The sequence below is a fragment of the Lycorma delicatula genome, chromosome 7, assembly GCF_047948215.1.
Source record: "Lycorma delicatula isolate Av1 chromosome 7, ASM4794821v1, whole genome shotgun sequence".
Classification (NCBI taxonomy): domain Eukaryota; kingdom Metazoa; phylum Arthropoda; class Insecta; order Hemiptera; family Fulgoridae; genus Lycorma; species Lycorma delicatula.
This window is the reverse complement of record NC_134461.1, coordinates 123426031-123445804: the sequence shown is the minus strand read 5'-3', so window position 1 is coordinate 123445804 and position 19774 is coordinate 123426031. Positions and strand designations below refer to the sequence as shown.

Below are 19774 nucleotides of genomic sequence, written 5' to 3'. Positions count from 1 at the left end.
TAGTTACGTTCAAGAAAACAGTAATGTTTATTAATTTATATTCTCCTATCACAAAACAAGTTATTTTGACAATCTGTTTTTAAGTATTGCCAATATTCTTATTAATTTTTACTTCGTTAAGTTCATTGTAACATCTTGGAGCTTTCCTGACAACCCTTATTTAATTAATTTCTAGTTCCGTATATATATATACATATTAACTTAAATGTAATTTATTTAAGTTTATAACTCTTGATTGGATAGAATTAAATATAACAAGATATATTTTATCTAAAAATATTATCTTTATTAATCTCTTGGGTTAACCAATCAACTATATAAACTTATAAATTAGATTCACTACGTTTCACTTAGAATTCTCTAAGTTTCCTCAGGTAACAAGACAGTACACATTCATGCACACAATTTTGTGTGAATGTGTATTGTCACCTGAAAAAGCTTTGAGAATTCTAAGTGAATCATAATGAATTTAATTTACAAGTTTGTATAGTTGACTGGTTAACCCAAGTGATTAATAAAGATAATATTTTTAAGTAAAATATGTCTATATTATATATATATATATATATATATATATATATATATATATATATATATATATATATATATATATATATATATATATATATATATATATATATATATAATAGGGGAATGAGCTATGGAAATGCCTTTAAAAAGATAATAAGCCTCCTTTGAGGAAAATGTTTTATATTGCCTTCTTTCCTTAAGATTTTACGATATTTTTTAAATATATTGATTTATTAATTCCGGTATACGTGAAATATTTTTGGAAGTTGAAATTATGAAACTTGCTTGGACGTTTCTAATATTTGATATTCATAATAGGAAATATTTTTCGGAAAGCTATTTTTTTCATAAACGATGTAATACTGAAATATGTAGAACTTTAATTGAAACATATTCAAAATATTTGTAAAACAAAAGAAATGGTCGTTTGTATGAAACGACGTTAATCGAAAACTTACTTTATTAAATAAAATTTTCAAGAATTAGATTTATTTAAAGTTATAATAGGTATTTAATTTTAAAGTAACGAAAAGTTATAGATTACTCCAAAATCTTTTCTTAATTTTTATATAAGAACTTCCTCGAGTATCTCGAAATCATTAAAGAATTAAACTCAATTAAAAAATGTTATTCTCAACTTAATAGTTAAAAATTCACAAGTTATATGTTTAAAATTAATATTAAATTTAATACGTACTAAATAATTCTAAATGAAATCATACTTTTTTTCTGCAGCTTTTCCCGGGAACTTATTTTGGTCTGAGAAATCGAATGAAGGTTTGTTATTAAGAAAATGATTACATAATTAGTGTGTTTTTTTTCATTTGTATTTCTGTTTTGATTTTTTTTAGCATGCATCTGTATGTTGTGTTTTCAATATTTTTTTCCTTTTTTTAAGCTTTGATTTTATTTCATTAATTTTTTGGTTTGTATATATTTTTATTAATTGATTCTGTTTTATCCCGAATTTTACCCGAGTTTACTTATTTATTTAAATATAGTTTTTTTTAATATTAATTGTTTTAGTGTGTTTAATTTAATTCTGCTTGTTATGTAGTTTTAAATTTAATTTTAATCTGTGTTTTTCATTTAATTTCATATTATACATTTGTATAATAATTTTTTAAAAGTTCTTTTATAACCAAGAAATGCCATTGGTAATAAAATAATCTTTCTTATTTTACATTACACTTGTTTAGATAGGGACATTTTGTATTGTCCCTATTATTTAGTATTGTATATATATATATATATATATAGGGACAATATATATATATATATATATATATATATATATATATATATATATATGTATATATATATATAATCACGTGGTATATAACAGAGCTATTGATGTACAGTTTCAAATATTTTATGTAAAAAAAAAAATTCTAAAAAATTAAAATAATAACAAACAAGAGAAAAGTTACAGGTTGCAATTGCGTTTAGATTTCATACGATAAAATAGCACACATAAATTGAGTTCTATGCTGTATATATCTACTATGCTGTGTATTCTATGCTGTGTTAATCCGTTTTTGGTAAATTTAAATTATACATTTACTCAATATATTAATTATTCGTTTCATTTACGTAATAATTATATTTAATTTACGTTATAATACGAGAGTCGTTTAATAATTAAAGAGACAAATGGCAATAGAGGAAAAATATTAAATAGAATAAACTTCCGTTTCCTTTTTCCTGTTTAGCTTCCGGGAATTACCGTCAGGTATTACTTCAGAGGATGAATGAGGATGACATGTATGAGTGTAAGTGAAGTGCAGTCTTTTACAGTCTCAGGTCGACCATATCTGAGATGTGTGGTTAATTGAAACCCAACCATCAAATAACAACGGTATCCACGATCTAGCATCCAAATCCGTATAAAAGTAACTTTTACTAGGACTTGAACGCTGGAACTTTCGACTTCCAAATCAGCTGATTTGCGAAGACGCGTTCATCACTAGACTAAGCCGATGGGTTAAATAAATTAAACTGTGTTATGTTCACGTTGGCACTCCTGAAGTAGAAATTATCAGATCAGCTGTTTCAAAAAAAATTCCACTATTATAACCTCTTTAATTTATTTTAAATCGTTGGCTCCGCTTGTATATCTTGGAAGAGCATCGAGCTGTGGTAAGATTTTTATTTTCCTAAGATCTAAAACCGACCGAAATTCACTTATGGATGTTAAAACAGTATGGTAAAAAGTATATTAACTGTGAAAATTTTTATATGTGGTTCGAACGGTTTAAATCGACCAGATTAAGTTTTACAGATTATCATTGTAGCGAAAGATAGATGGAAGTTTCGAGTGGCGCTCTGCAAGATTGCATTAATGATTTTATTCGCAAGGATAGACCCATTAAAATTTGGTTAGTCGGTGAAATTTGTAGTGCGGGTAGCAATTATTATTGTAAGATGAATTACCATAAAACATGTTAGATGTAAATTCCGAGACGGTCAGCTGAAAATAACTAAGCCATTCGAATTCACATTCGTACGGAACTTCAACGACGGTTTTTATAGGATGGTGGTAAGACTTTTTTAAGGTCGCATAATAACTCGTGGTGAAACCTCATCACCAGTTATTTATCACTTTGAGCCTAATCCGAACGTAACAATATAGAATGGAAACTGGAATGATTCCATCAGGAAAATATTCTAAACCAATGCGTCAACCGGTAAAATGTTGCTTGTGTTTTGGGCTATAAAGGACCAATTTATTGAGAAAAAAAATGTACAATTTACAGTGAATACTATTGTAATATACTAGAAAGTAAATTGAAACCCGCCTTAAGGAGGAAACCGTTCTTCCGCAGAAAGCTTAATTTTTAAAATTGAGCTTTATGAGACTTCCTGAAATTCCCACTTCTATACCGCACAAAAGTCACAAGAAACTATTCAAAATTCAGGCCGAGAGGTGTTGCCTTGTCCAATTGACAGTCCCCATCGCGAACTATGAAACAATTTTTTGTTTGGTCTTCTCAAAGATTTTTATTGGCACGGAGTTTGGAAGTAATGAGGAGGGCAAAAAAGCGATTCAAGAATGGCTCAGACAATGAAATGATCTATTTTTTATTACCAGAATAAGAATGCTCACAGGAAGAAGGGACAAATGTCTTTGTAGTCAGGGATTATGCTTCATTATCATTGAATAAATAATAATTCTTCTACAGCCATTTATCTCTATAATTATTAAACCATTCTTGCAATAATACAGATTGTTCAACTTAAAAGCGTATTGCAGTTTCAACCGTAAATTTTTAATTATTCCTTTATCTACAATTTTATTTTCTTGGCATCTTAAGTCTAGAGCTATGCTGTAGGAAGGAAAGTTTGATAGTTAGTCAAAAAATGGAGTATGGGTTTTCTGTATTTCTTCTCGACGTTTGATGACCCAGGGATCCCCCTAACAAAAAAAAATTGGGTTTAAATTTCGTATGTATGTGTGTTGGCGTATATTGTGTAAAGCTTAATAACTTTTGTCTGGGTAAACTCATTTTAATGAAATTTGGTACAGAGACTCGTCGTGTATACGGTGTAATTTGTGAGAAGTTTGGGAACAGTATTTCCAAGAGATGGGACAGATAGTTTCTTTGGGATAAATTTTCTTAAAATTTTCCAAACATAACTCCAAATTTATGTGTTAACCTCTCAGTACATGCGAAATGTTTATTTCACCAATTTTAAAAAAATCCCCTTACAAAATCGACAACAGCTTTTTATTTATTGCATATTTTTAACAGATTTTTTTTATGTCTTTCTAGGCATATTAGTAGTGCCTGCCTCCGTGGCGGGAGTGGTAGCGTCTCGGCCTTTCATCCGGAGATGCCGGGTTCGAATCCCGGTAAGGCATGGCATTTTCACACACGCTACAAATCGTTCATCTCATCCTCTGAAGCAATACCTAACGGTAGTCCCGGAGGTTTAACAAGAAAAAAAAGCTTATTAATAGTGAAAACGACCAAAAAAAAAAGATTTGGGGCAATATTGGGATTAGGGGGGAGCCAATCAAAGTTTAAAAATATAGATTTTTGAAATTTTTTAAAACTTTTTGGTTTATTTAATCTTTTAAATAAACTAAAATTTCATTTTAATTCACCCGCACTCCCCAAAAATAAGAAATCTTAGTTAACTTTTTATTGTGTATTTATATATTTACATAATTTCCAATTACCAACAATCTTTAATAATATGTTCGAGGCTTTCGGATAAGTAATCCATTCTCAGGAACATTGATGTGTTATAATTATAATTATTTACTTCACATATCGTTAATAACTTGAATTTTAAAAACAAAAATTATAAATATAACAATTTATCGTCAAAAGGTAAAATAATGTAAACATTATCAGTCATGTAAGGCTGAAGTTCCCAATTGTTAAATAACTTTTTATTGGTTGTACGATTTTCAACAACTTTTTATTGGTTGTTTTTTTTTTTTTTTTAGTTTCTTTCAAACATGGTAAACGCGTAGAGAAATCCAAAAATGTTCTTGGGAGTTAAAAATTTAGAACAGAAAAAAGTAAATATCGATTTTTTTTAACTTTTTTCATTTATCATTTTTCCACTATGTAATTATTAATGAATAAACAATGCCAGGAAAAAATAAAATTTCGTTGTTTGTCTTTTTTTTTTCTATTGATGTAAAATGTCTTGATATGAACACAAAGTTGGTAAAACTGTAGTTAGTATCAAAAACCGGATCAGGGCCTACATGTGCGAGTTTTGTGAATTACTGGGGAAATCCTAGTTATTAAGGTATGATAGATTGAAGATAAGATTGTATCTTATCCATTATATAATTTTGTAATTTTTTATTCACAAATAAATTAATAATTAAAGAAAACAATTTATTTAAAAAACTTAAGGTAAATTCATGTGGTCATTGTCAACAACATCCTAACCCCCGTAGGGGAAGACCTTGTGACAATTTCGGTCGTCACCCCCCCCCCCCCCCCCCCCGCCGTTCTTAGCCGTGATGGGCTTTAACGGGACATTGTCAACAACAAAGATAATGTATGATATTCAAGAAACATTTATGTTCTCTTCGAAAATTTATAAGGAAATTAACAGTAAATAAGAATTTCTCTAGCAGCTAATACAAACGTGAATAAAATTGGTACAATTGATACAATCTGGATTTGTATCCAATCCAATGCACGGCAAACAGACAATTATTGATTGTGCTAAACTTTTTTTGACTATGCTGAGAATTGATAAACTTGATTGGAGGCAAAATTAACATTTATAGGTTTTGTATATTTTTACTTGGATGAAAAATTACAATTCAGTTTGTAAATATATTGGCAGATCTATCGAAACGTGAACAGTAAATCCGGGTAAAATTTTATTGAATCTCCTTTGTATTTAAAAAAAAAAAGTTAGATGTGCTACTATTACACAGCAAATAAGCAGATTGCTGTTTTATGAAATTGATGTGAATATTTAAGCTTTTTTTTCAAGTATTTATTTAAACTGTTAAGTTATAGATCTTTAAGTTGAACAACTTGTAATGTTTATGATATTTTATATCTTTATTAATTAACTTCCTAAAAATTAACTAATTGTAACATTATTTGTGAATTATTTACGTTCTCAGTTAATTGGTTTACAGATTTATATAATACAGTTATTTATATATTACAGTTTTAATACGTGTAAATAGAAATTGTTTTATATTTCCATTATTTTTTTTTGCATTTATAGACTCTAGATTATAGATTGTGCTTTTTTTTACTAATTTTATCAAAATGTTAATTACATATATATATATTATTATTATAACTAGTACATATATATATATATATATATATATATATATATATTACAACTAGTACTATTTGATTTGTTAAACAGTGAAAATTATTATTAAGTATTATTTTACTAACGATAGTAATTAATATTAATTTATATGTAAGTTAATTGTAACTTTAGAACTGAGAAAAATAAAGTTTATTATTTATTTATAGAGACCGCATTATATGCATTTGCATATTAAGCCCATTCTCACGGGTTATTGCATATTTTCCTTAAAATCTAGTGGTGATGCATATTTTCAGTATATTTACAATATTTTTCGGTAGGGTACCTTGTTAATAAATGAAATCTTACGTTGTAGCCGGCCAAACCTATTAGCTCCACGGTTCTTAGAGCGCTCTTAGCAGCTGCGGAACAGTACCTCTGATTATTTATGTATACAAAAGTAACAAAATGTTAAATAATTGTTATTTATCGATATGTTATTCAACTGCTTACTAATTGATGCTGATTTTGAAATTAAAAAAAAAAAAAACTGAAAATTACTATTTATTTGTTATTTAAAGTTGCATGTTTTGACACTTTTCATGCATATTTCAAGCTTTTTATGTTGCATATAATCCGGTCTCCATTTATTTACATTGTTACAGTTTAAGAAATAGTTCCTTCATTTCTTTTTGTAGGCAATCCTTTCTATACCACTGTTATGTGGATTTATCGTACCTTCGTTAGTAGGCGTTTAGTGAATTTATTTTGTAGGATAAAATAAATGAGAAAGCGTATTATTACATTTAGTGGATAGTTTTTATATATATATCTTTGAATTTTTTGTTAACAAATGAAAGGTAGATGATTTTTTTTTGATAAATCTATAAATAGAAACGGCCAACATTTCTTAAAGGTCATTTAAAATTTATTTTTTACTTGATAATATATTTTATACATTATAAATTTTTTTGAAATGTAATTATTAAAAAATACCCCCTTGTATTTTTAATTTAAGTTTATTACATTGGTCTAAATATTGGTTACCAATTTAATTATCGATTGATGTTGATATTTTTAAAAGTAAGGCTTTTTAACATACCTACAGTATGTGTTATCTTTATTAGGCGGGATCAAGATAAGTTGTTGTTTGTTTAATATTTTTATTTATAGTCGCATCAACAACTTAAACGGTAAATGTAGTCTTGATAACTCAAGCCGACCACTCATGAGACGTGAGGTTAATTGAAACCCAGCAACCAAAGAAAAACCCACCGGGTTGGTCTAGTGGTGAACGCGTCTTACCAAATCAGCTGATTTGGAAGCCGAGAGTTCCAGCGTTCAAGTCCTAGTAAAGCCAGTTATTTTTACATTGATTTGAATGCTAGATCGTGGATACCGGTGTTCTTTGGTGGTTGGGTTTCAATTAACCACACATCTGAGGATTGGTCGAACTGAGAATGTACAAGACTACACTTCATTTACACTCATACATATCATCCTCATTCATTCTCTGAAGTAATACCTGAACGGTAATTCCTGGAGGCTAAACAGGAAAAAGAAAAGAGAAAGTGAGAGTCACCATAGAACGCCGGTATAGACGATCTAGCATTCAAATTCCTATAAAAATTAATAAATAATGTTGTATGTTTCAAATTATTTTTTTAATATAAATCACAATACAAAAGAATTTTTAAAGCTGGTTTGAACTTTATCATCACATTTACAATTATCAATAAATAAACCAAATTTTTTACACCCTAAAAAAAATAATTTAGTTTACCATTCTAAAGTCTTTTTTAACTTTAATTTTATAGATAGGAGACGCATTGTTTGTGGAATTACCACGCGTACGATTAGATGGAGGTGCGAAAGCGTTTAGACAACGATGGGGATATGATGGCGGTGCCCCTGCTGCCCCACCTCTTTTAGAGGAGGATGAAGAGGAACAAGAAGGTGAAACTGTTTCATTGAGGGAGGAAGTCATGCCACCATCTTCTCCATTAGGTAAGTCAATATATTTATTAATCACATTTATTTAAGCTTTTATTTAAGTAATTATTTCAATTATCAGTTTTAGATAAGTTTTTCCATAGTTAAAAATAATCTTTTTCCAGTAAATGTTTTAATGATTTCAACGTTTGAATGCCGTTATGTCACAAGTCATTTATGTTGTGTATTTGTACTGTATTACAAAAATCTAGCTATTATTGTCTTTTCTAGTGTTTCATTACTTTCTACAAAAGAAAACGCTTTTTTTGAAAACGTTTGTGGGTGGTGTAATAATTGAATAGCTGTGGTTTCAAGAGCAATGACTTTTTTTAACAAGATTTGTCGGCGTCTGTTCTTCGAAATATAAAATAACCTTTTTTTATTTTTAGTATGGGTCTATAATGTAAGATTAAAATGGTGTTTAGACACTTCGTTTTTAACAATATCTTTTTTAGAAATTATTGAATAATTATTGAATAATACCTATACGACTATGAAGTGTCCATCCCATACTGAGGCGCGTTTACACTACTCCCAACAAAATACAAATCCTGCCACTTAAGGAAAAAATTTACTTTTCCCGTTACAAGAAAAAATGTTTAATTATCATAAATGTATTTAAAAATATAAATAAAAATATTTTTTAATTATAAAAAAAGAACGCTATTTTAAAACATCATTAATTATATACGGAGTTTTTCTAAAATGGTGGGCTGGCTATACTTTTTCGAATTCTACTTTTAAAACTAAACAAAAAATATCATTAGGAAAAATGGGAGTTTCTCCTTCGTTCTCCCCCTGTCGGCCATTTTGTTATTTTTATTAAATAATTTATGTCAAGTACGGATAGACGAATCACATTAATACTTGGTAAGCATCTCGGTAATAAAGTTTTAAAATTAGAAAAAAATAAGGGCTTCAATACCTTCGCAAATTACAAAATGGCGGCCATGTTTATTTTTTAATCCGTTATAACTCCATAAATATTAATTTTATCAAAATTTATGTTATTACTAAAATATTAAGCCTTTTATTTTGAACAAAATGACTTTTATTTTTTTTTAAATCGGTTAACAAGTAATCGAGTTATAGCAGAAAATTTATGTAATGTTGTGTCATAATTATTAGGTCTGTTATTGTGAGAAAATTATTAATTGATTCTTTGATACTAATTTGCAGTACTAGAATTAACAATAAATAAAAGCAATTAATATTTCATTTAATTGAACGTAAAGTGGAGGACATAAAAATATACACATAATTACATCAATTTTTGTCATAACTCGGCTACTTGTTAACCGATTTTCAAAAGTAAAATGTCATTTTGTTCCAACTAAATGGCTTAATATTTTAATAAATAACATACATAAATTTTGATAAAACTAATATTTATGGAGATATAATGGATTGAAAAATAAACATGGCCGCCATTTTTAAAACCTTTAAAATTTAAAACCTTATTACTGAGACGCTTACCAAATATTAATGTCATTCGTGTATCCGAACTTGAAATATAAATTATTATATATAAAATAACAAAGTTGTGGACGGGAAGAACGAAGGAGAAATTGTCATTTTTCCTAAGGATATTTTTTGTTCAGTTTTACAAGTAGAATCCGAAAAAGTATAGCCAGCCCATTTTAGAAATACTCTGTACGATATATATATTTTTTTAAAGCAGAAAGATAGTCTGGATTTGAATCGCTGTCAATCTTGGTCTTTTGTTTTTTCATTCGTAATGAAAAAATAAAAAACCTTTTTTAAAACAGAAAATTAAAGAAAATGAAGAGGTTTTGATTTTATTACGTAATTTTCCAATTCAACAGATTTTTTTATTATTCACGTATATGAATTTTTATTTAATATTATTTGCTTAAAATTATAAAAAAAAAATAAATTAATTAATTAATAAAATTTGAACTGTTTAGAAGATAAAAAAGACAAAATAGATAAAATAGTTGCTTTTAATGAATTTACCTTTTTTAATTTAAAAATAATAATAATTAAAAGTTTAGTAATTTAAATCTTATGTATTAATAAATGTACTTTAGAAATCTTATACATAATTTCAAACGGATAAAAATTGTTTTTCTACTACAGATATTAAAAATTTACAACGCATTTGAATGTTTGCCTGGGGTAGAAGAATTTCTTTATTTATATCTACCACAGTTTTGTGAAGTACCAGTGAATTTTATTTGTATGACGCATTACAGTAACATTTTTCCTCTCGTTCTTGAATTTTTTATGTTTATTTTAGGTTAGATTAAAATGAAAATTAAATGAGAAAAAAATTAGATTAAGTTGTTAAAGTAATTTTTTAATAATCTGTAAAGCTTTTCTGTTTTTTAATGAATGAGAAAAACACCTTTTTCAAAATATTTTTTTTAAATCCACGTACACCTATATCATTTTTTTTTTGTGGATATGAAGAAAATTCCTGTACTTATATTTATGTAGATTTAATATGTATTTATTTATGCAGATTTAAAAATTCTCATTTGAATCTTTTTTCCGTTGGCTCAGAAATTACTGAACAGTTCTGTTGGTTTTTTTCTCGTAGATTACTCTAGGTTTTCACTTGTATCGCCTCTGATTCGTGGCCAATAAATAGAAATATTTATCAAATAAACATCACTGGCAACATAGTTTTAAAAATTATTCTCATTTTGGTGAGCCTAAAAAAATTGAAAAATAATATAAAGTTACTGTTATGATATGTACTACTATTCATTCTTCCAGTTGTATTTTTTTTTTTTTTTTTTTTTTTTTTTTTTACTTTTAAAGCCGCTAAGGACCACTTTAGTCAGAATAATTCAAGTCTTTTTTGGCGATCTTTTGACCTTTAAGCACTTAGCTTTCACTTTCTCCCAATATTTAGTCATTCTTAATGATCTTGCTTTACGATCCTCTTCGGAATAAACCTTTTTTGTATAATTAAAAGTTCTTAGTTTAAAGTTGGTATTCGGATCTTTAATAACAACTTTTAATGTTTCGGATTTATTAAGTAAATCTTCGTAAGTCAAATTTAATTCTTGCATCTCTTCTTTAATTTCATTGATCCATAATGGCCGATTTTTTAAAGACCAAAATCGATCGATAATTCTCTTAGTAATCCTATCATGCGGTAACAAGTGTGCACAGAAAGAAATTCGCTTCTTTTTCATAGTATCAATTAAGGATTCCAAGTTTTCGTACAGAAATTTATTAGGGAATAATCTGTACTGATTTACGTGTTGATATTTTTTGTTTATACAGTTGTATTTATTACTTTTTTTTTTTTAATGTGACATCTAAAGGAAAATGTTAATTAAATTTTTTTTACATACCATACAAATTTGTTAAAATTAAACTAAAAATTAAATTTTGTGCTATTTTTAAGTCTTTGTGTATAGTTTAATTACTGTTGATAGTAATCGTATCTTTGATAGAATAATTTTTCAAGACTTCTTTTTCTCGATTGTCGTGACGACGTAACTTGTTTTATAGAAACATTAAAAGAGGTTATACTGTTATAGAGAATCTTTTCATTGCATGATTCAAGGACGAGGTGGCCGAGTGGTTAAGGCGTTGGACTGCTAATCCAATGTGCTCTGCACGCGTGGGTTCGAATCCCATCCTCGTCGGATTTTTTTTTACTTTATAAATTATTTAGTGTAAATTTTTTAAAAAGTCTTTCGATTTCAGTCGTTTAAAAAAAATTATTTGAATTTATTATTTTAATTTTTTATATCACTAAACATAGTTTTTAAATAAAATTTTCATTATATGAATACTAATTTATTAAGATTGTATGTATAGTTTTCCTTAGTTTGGAAAACTTCACAGGTATTTTTTTTGACTAGCGATATATATTGTCAGACAATGAAAATTTATAAATCTAAAATGGAAGTGTTTAAAAATCAGGTAACAGATCGGATGTTTAATCTTGGCAGTTTTTATTATTCTTATAATTACAATTTACTTCATAAATTATAACAATTAATATTTTTCTCGCAAATGAATTTATTATATATGTTTTTGTATTACTTTTATTTTAAATTGCAATTTATTAAAAAAAAAATCTATATTTTGCTTAATTTTTTTATACATCTTTTATAGTGTGTGCAAGTGATGTTGATTATACATAGATATAAAAAACTATTTTGTCATCGTTAGTTGTCTGGTCGAGGCACTTCTGTACACTAAACTATTTTTCACTGCCTTTTAATATTTAATTCATCCAATATCTTAAATTATTTGTTTTTAATAGCAAGGAATCTTATTGCAAAATTTCATGAAAAATTGAAAAATACATTTGATTAGAATTCCATTAACAAACATAAAATGCTAAGAGTTAAAATTAAAACAGAATCTTGTTTAGTTTGGTTAATTAACTGACTCTAGGTAGCTTAATCTACCAATATAGTTAAAGACAATAAGAATTTGATTTTTTTTTTTTTCTTCAGTCATTGACTGGTTTGATGCAGCTCTCCAAGATTCCCTATCTAGTGCTAGTCGTTTCATTTCAGTATACCCTCTACATCCTACATCCCTAACAATTTGTTTTACATATTCCAAACGTGGCCTGCCTACACAATTTTTCCCTTCTACCTGCCCTTCCAATATTAAAGCGACTATTCCAGGATGCCTTAGTATGTGGCCTATAAGTCTGTCTCTTCTTTTAACTATATTTTTCCAAATGCTTCTTCCTTCATCTACTTGCGCAATACCTCTTCATTTGTCACTTTATCCACCCGTCTGATTTTTAACATTCTCCTATAGCACCACATTTCAAAACCTTCTAATCTTTTCTTCTCAGGTACTCCGATCGTCCAAGTTTCACTTCCATATAAAGCGACACTCCAAACATACGCTTTCAAAAATCTTTTCCTGACATTTAAATTAATTTTTGATGTAAAAAAATTATACTTCTTACTGAAGGCTCGTTTAGCTTGTGCTATTCGGCATTTTATATCGCTCCTGCTTCGTCCATCTTTAGTAATTCTACTTCCCAAATAAGAAAATTCTTCTACCTCCGTAATCTTTTCTCCTCCTATTTTCACATTCAGTGGTGCATCTTTGTTATTTCTACTACATTTCATTACTTTTGTTTTGTTCTTGTTTATTTTCATGCGATAGTTCTTGCGTAGGACTTCATCTATGCCGTTCATTGTTTCTTCTAAATCCTTTTTACTCTCGGCTAGAATTACTATATACTCAGCAAATCGTAGCATCTTTATCTTTTCACCTTGTACTGTTACCCCGAATCTAAATTGTTCATTAACATCATTAACTGCTAGTTCCATGTAAAGATTAAAAAGTAACAGAGATAGGCAACATCCTTGTCGGACTCCCTTTCTTATTACGGCTTCTTTCTTATGTTCTTCAATTGTACTGTTGCTGTTTGGTTCCTGTACATGTTAGCAATTGTTCTTCTATCTTAGTATTTGAACCCTAATTTGATATACATAGATATAAGAATTTGTTATACATTAATTTATTCCTTGATTCATTTTAAAATCGATTCGTTTTGGATTTTCTCATCTCTCAAAATGTAGAATATTTTCGTTTATTAACACATATCAAACGCTTCTATTTTTTTTATTCTGTTTCGCTGTCTTGCAGTGTTGCACTCCATACAAAATATTTGTTAAAATATTTAACAAAATATATTTTTAAATGTTAAAATATCTGTTTCTAATTCCTAAATTTATGTTTATATTTGTAATCTTCTTTTTATTTATCTGTCACATTTATTTTTTATCTTATAATGAACTGTATTGTTTAATAATACTTCATTGATGAAGGTTTTACCATGGTTTCCCTTGATCCATCCAAACAAAAGCTGGGAGTAGTAGATTTTTCATGTAGTATATTTATCCATTCCTGATGTGATCCATATAATGTTTCGATTAAAATAAAAAAAAGGTTTTTATTCTCTCATATCAATGAACCCTTACCATCAAATATCTAGTGGTATTTTTGATTTTTATTTCACAAAAAAAACCACAACAGTTGGAAAGCCCTAATAATTATTTTTTTGTTGGATTATTATGTCAATGTCAGATTTTTCTTCCAGATCTTACATCTGTTATAAAAAGGAATAGGTATAGGTTATATCCTCATCTCATTCTTTTTCATGTCAAAGATTGCCTTTCTCATTTGTCTCTATTCTAATTACTGTTAACTAATTCCGGTATAGATTATTTCTCTGTAAAATTATTAACTTTATATAATTTACTTAACAGCATAAAGTTCTGTATTAAAGGATATAATGCCAACAGACATCGTATTAACTTTGTTGATAAAAATATAAATGGAAAATTTTAAAAAAATTTGAATTTTTAAATTATTCTTAATGTAATATTTTCACTAAAATTGAGTAAATTATTGGTTTAGTGTAGATTTCTATTTACTGAACTCTGGAGAAAAATGTTAAAGATTATGTGTGATTTTATATTTTCTTTTTTTTATGTATTTTCCATTGGTTCAGTTGTTATCTGTACTGCTTAGTATAGTTTCAAAAATATTTTTTTTTATGACTTCTGTAATACTTAGGATATATAGTTTCTTTTTAGTAATAATTAAAAAAAAAGAAAAAGGAATTGTTTTGTTAATATAATCGCCTAAAATATTAATTGTATATGTTCAGTTAATAACTCTAAAAAATTCTGTTGAAAATTATGATTAACAAATTAAATATTTTAATATTACATTTTCAAATTATTATTAAAAATTATAAATTATTTTCAAATTAATAGAATTTTGTCTTCCTTATGACTTTTCATAGGCTTAATTACTTGGATATCTTTATTGGAGTTACCAATTTGCACTGTTTAATGGCTCCCATCTTAAAAGAAATATAGAAAACTCTTGAAGTATGTATTTGTTGCGTTGATATGTTACACTTGTTTTGTAAAATTTTGTTTGTTTACTGATTTCATCTTTATGAAACAACACAAAAACAGAATACACATTCAAAAAGAGTCCAATCATCATGTTTAAATTGCAACCCACTAAAGAAGCTATTTTTAAGTTAAATGTAAAAATTACTTGGAAAGAAAATTACATTAATTTGAAAATGAATAGTTTAAATTTTTAGTATTATAAGCATAAGCATATTTTTTAGCATAAGTGTAATTATGCTTCCAATTATTAACAATTGTCATATTGTTCAAGTGTTGAAAAGGTTATTCATGAATTTTTATTTTATCTTTTGTATACTATATTAATTAATTTGTAATTAGATGTTGAATAATACCTATAGTAATATAAAATACTAATAAATGTTTTAAATGGTATTAATCAATACTTATGGTTGTTCATTAATTGTATTTTGGATAAAGTTTACACAGCTTGTGTATTAAAAAAAATATATATATATAAATAATTTTAGTGAATTAACAATACTGTTATAATGCGGTTCTAAACCGTATTGAAATACTTTTTAAATAATAATATTAAAATAAACAAGATACTGTTCAGAAATGAGAAGTTTAACTGATTTGTCAAGAGAGGGCAGTGTAATACGTTTTGCTTATTCATTTCCATTAGTTGTTTTACATCTCCGCTAGATAGCAGCAATAACACTACGCAGCAATGTTCTACCAGTTTTAGTTGTACAATGTACTGTAAATAGCCATTTTTTACAAGTAGTTTATATTATTCACCTATAGAGAGCTATGTTGTTTTACAGTTACTGCAAATAGCATGTCGGTTAGTAATTTTAGTATTCACCGACAGGTAGTAAAGGTGATAAAATGTTTGAAAAACTTCCGTTTTTTATATCTTCAGCGTTTGAAGTTTTTAAATGGTGTATTTAAAGTAAATTTAACCGTGATTCAGACTTCATATTTACTTATTATCAAGATGACTAAATTATAAGTAATTCAGTTTTGTTGATTGATTTCTACTTTCAATTTCTACTGAATGTAACTATTAAAAGAAAATTCCGTGTAAATATAAAAAAATGAAGTCCAATTAATCTTGCTTTACTAATTATATATATATATATGTGTGTGTGTGTGTGTGTGTGTGTGTTTGTGTGTGTGTTATAAAATTACATTATATACATAATACGTTGTTTCTTTTGCATTATTACATTGTTTTTATTATCTGTATTACTTTATCAACTTTAAAGGAAAACTAGAAAACAATATACACACTGATAAATTATTGCTTTTTCAAGTTTTCATTCCTTTTTATTACGATTGATATTAAATATGAACTAATAAAAAATAAGTGTTTCCACAAAAAAAAAAGCTGCTCATTAAACGTCAGACCCTGGAAATAGAAATAAAAGGTAGCCAATGTTCAAACGAATAATTTGCCGTTTTTTACCATAACTAATGTGACGAAACTGTTGAACCAATGATTCTCTTGTCCGTCAGTTGACCCTACATGACTCTTTTGACCTTTCTTTATTACTTTAGTGGTGCTATCTTTCCGCTAGCCTACTCTTAAAGCATTGTTTCTTCATCTGTCTCTCTATGTGGGCTGTGTGTGTATATATATATATATATATATATATATATATATATATTTACAAATTTGAGCAGAGTCACTCTTATGTAAAAACAATGTTGGTTTTATATGTAGTTCATTCAGTTGAAATTGTAATAAATAACCATTATGAATGGTTAAAGGTCTTAAAGTTAGAGATTGAGTATGATAGCATATTTTAAATGTCATTTTACTTACACGGATATTTGTAAAAATCGTTAAATATAATTTTTTTTTTGCTTTTATATAATGACGCTTTACGTTAACATTTTACCTGCAGACAGTTTCATAATTTAAGTTATATTATGTGTACATTTACTCTCATTTCGTAATAAGTTTCTTTTATATACTTTTATTATAAAGTATTAACAGAATTTTATACAAGAGATAAATATATATTTATTTTTTTAATTTACAGTTAAAAATAATTTTATTGATTAATTTACACGGTTTTTCTTCATCCTTCCAGACTAATACTGGAGTACTACCTATTTTTTACTTGTGGAGTAACTACGTGATATACGTAATTATAAGACAATTAATAATTCGTGGGTAAATTTAGTTACGAGTTTAACATATAGTTTTATCAACAAATATAGTAAAAAAAACAAAAACAAAACTGGCCACGAAAAACCACCACTTTATTTTCTACATCCTTACGAATTTATGCAAACTACTGTAAATTCTAGCCAAATGTCAGGAAAGTTTTCTTAGCAAGAAAAATGCTTATATACTAGTTTGTTATTTTTTATGTTCTGTTACGGTGAACGTAACGATGATTTCTGTCAGATATTGAATTTAACGACAAATTATGCGTTAAAAATCTTTTTTATGGAAATTGAGTATGTTTGTATGACTCAACAAGACGAAATATCTATCCAAAAGCGATAGCACAAATGATTCTATATTGTGCTTGAGAGAGATATTTTTATAAAAAAAAGTTGTACAGTCGCTTTTACTACAAGTATACGATTAGATTATTTCGTAATCCTTACTATAAACCATAAAATGCCAAAATTATTGCAGTAAATAAAAATAAAATCGCAACGATTGAAAAATTTTTATTTACACTGATGATTAATAAATTGTAAATTGCTACGATTTCATATCAAAACGAATAAAGAGCTTTTGTTGAGTGGCAAATTCTCTATATCAAACAAACGATAAATTAATAAAGTTATGTTTAAGACAACTGAAATAAATTGTAGTGTTCCTGAAAATAATAATAAATATTATTACCTATTAACTTAACGAACAATTAAATAGACAAATGAAATAATATTAAAAAAAAATTGGCTGAAAAAACATTTTTTAGTGGTCTATTTATCACGAAAAATATACTAATCACATTATAATGTACTGAATTAAACAAGTTTAGTACAGCACACAGCCGGTTTGCTTTTTTTTAAGCTCTGGAACCAAAACGTTTTAAAACAAACTGAATCTCCGTTTAAGTGTACAAATAATATGTAATCAAATAATTTTCATACCTCCTAAATTATTTATTTAGTAACTTAACATATTTATTTTACTTTTATTTTATTAATTTACAATTTTTTAATACTGATATGTTTTTTTTTTACATTATATTATTACCTTAAGTATTTTATGTTCTGATCAAAGTTTTAGGACGTTTTTTTGTTAATACATGGAAAATAGTTTAACAATTCCATTTTTTATCCATGGAGTAGCCTATCTACCCCCTAGACGTGATCTGTTTTTACGTACGTACCAGAATAACGTATCTATTAACTTGTAAATTTTACATAAGCTTAAAATATTTGCTAACTTCACTAGATACAAAATATAATACGTACATTGTTATAAAAAAAAAGGTAAATAAATAGATGGCACAGCAGTAAGTGATACGTGATGTGGTTTGGTGTCAAAGAGAGGGGAAGAAAGAAAAGGAAAATCTCGTTCCGCTCCCCCCTCTCTTTTTATGTGTAAACGTGTCTATATGTATGTATGTATATATATATATGTATGTATGTATGATGTATGTGTTGGTCACAATGCGTACTTCGATTTCCGCACATTCTGTGTCTGTTAAATAGATATAATGCGGTGTCACACAGTATCCTTAGGAAAGGCGTTATCTTGCAGGAAATGTGACTGCCTGGGCGTGTCCCTGAGGGAATAATCTGATTAAAGACCAAATTTACTGACAATTGATTCGTGTAGTTACTTCAGTTACTTTTATAAGTGCGTTTGTCGTCAGTTTTTAGTGATTTTTTTTATTAGTGTTACCGTTATTTTTTATCGGTTGTTTGTTTCAGATTGTTTGAAAGTACTGTTTTTATTCAAATTTAAATTTTTTTACTATAGTTTTTAATTTATTCCTTTTTAATCTATGTTCATTGTTCTGATAATATAATATAATTATTTGTTACGCGTTAAAACAAAAGTAGCTTTCGTAACCTATTTTGTTCTTTCTTTCATATAAATTTTGGTATTCTAGACTTTTAATGTATTTCAATTTTAAAAACTAAAAATATTGTACAGGTTGCAATCAGAATTTTTACTATTAAAACATATTATCATAATTTCACATTTTTAATGCGGTTACTTTTTTTTATTTCAAGATAATAATTTTTTTACATCAATATTGAGAAAAATATAATTTACTGAAAATATTTAATTTAAAGATTTTCTACGGGGTCAGGATGAACAGAAAATAATTTTATTAAATTTCCTTTTTTATTTCGCGTGCAAAATTTTCTCTTTGCTCATAGTGGCTATAATTTGGGTAAAAAGTAAAATGGTTGCATATAGAAAAATAAGTTTAAGTTTTCTCCACTAGATAGCTTTACGAACAGTTTTAAAACATAACATGACAAGATTTCTTCTTTACATAATCATACAGTTTTTAAACTCATTCGGACTAAACATCACAAATAATACTCTTGATTTGTCTTTTCTTTCTATATATATTTTGTTGAATAATGCATCGCCATAACTCTTGTAGCTAATGTAAAAATTTTAATACTTTTATAATGGTATAGTTTGATTTTTT

The 19774-nt window shown here is 27.1% G+C and overlaps 1 protein-coding gene and 1 non-coding gene across 2 annotated transcripts in view; both read left to right on the top strand.

Annotated features, from left to right (window-relative positions):
- The window catches only part of LOC142328370 (uncharacterized), a 224982-nt gene extending 212578 nt beyond the window's left edge, over positions 1-12404 (top strand). Inside the window, exons 3-5 of the mRNA XM_075372076.1 lie at positions 1267-1308; positions 8100-8289; positions 12376-12404. Coding sequence (XP_075228191.1) covers positions 1267-1308; positions 8100-8289; positions 12376-12404 — 261 coding nt within the window. The remainder of the gene's footprint in view (positions 1-1266; positions 1309-8099; positions 8290-12375) is intronic.
- Positions 11819-11900, top strand: TRNAS-GCU (transfer RNA serine (anticodon GCU)). The gene has a single exon. It is a non-coding gene; the product is annotated as a tRNA-Ser (tRNA).
- Positions 12405-19774: the final 7370 nt, after the last annotated feature.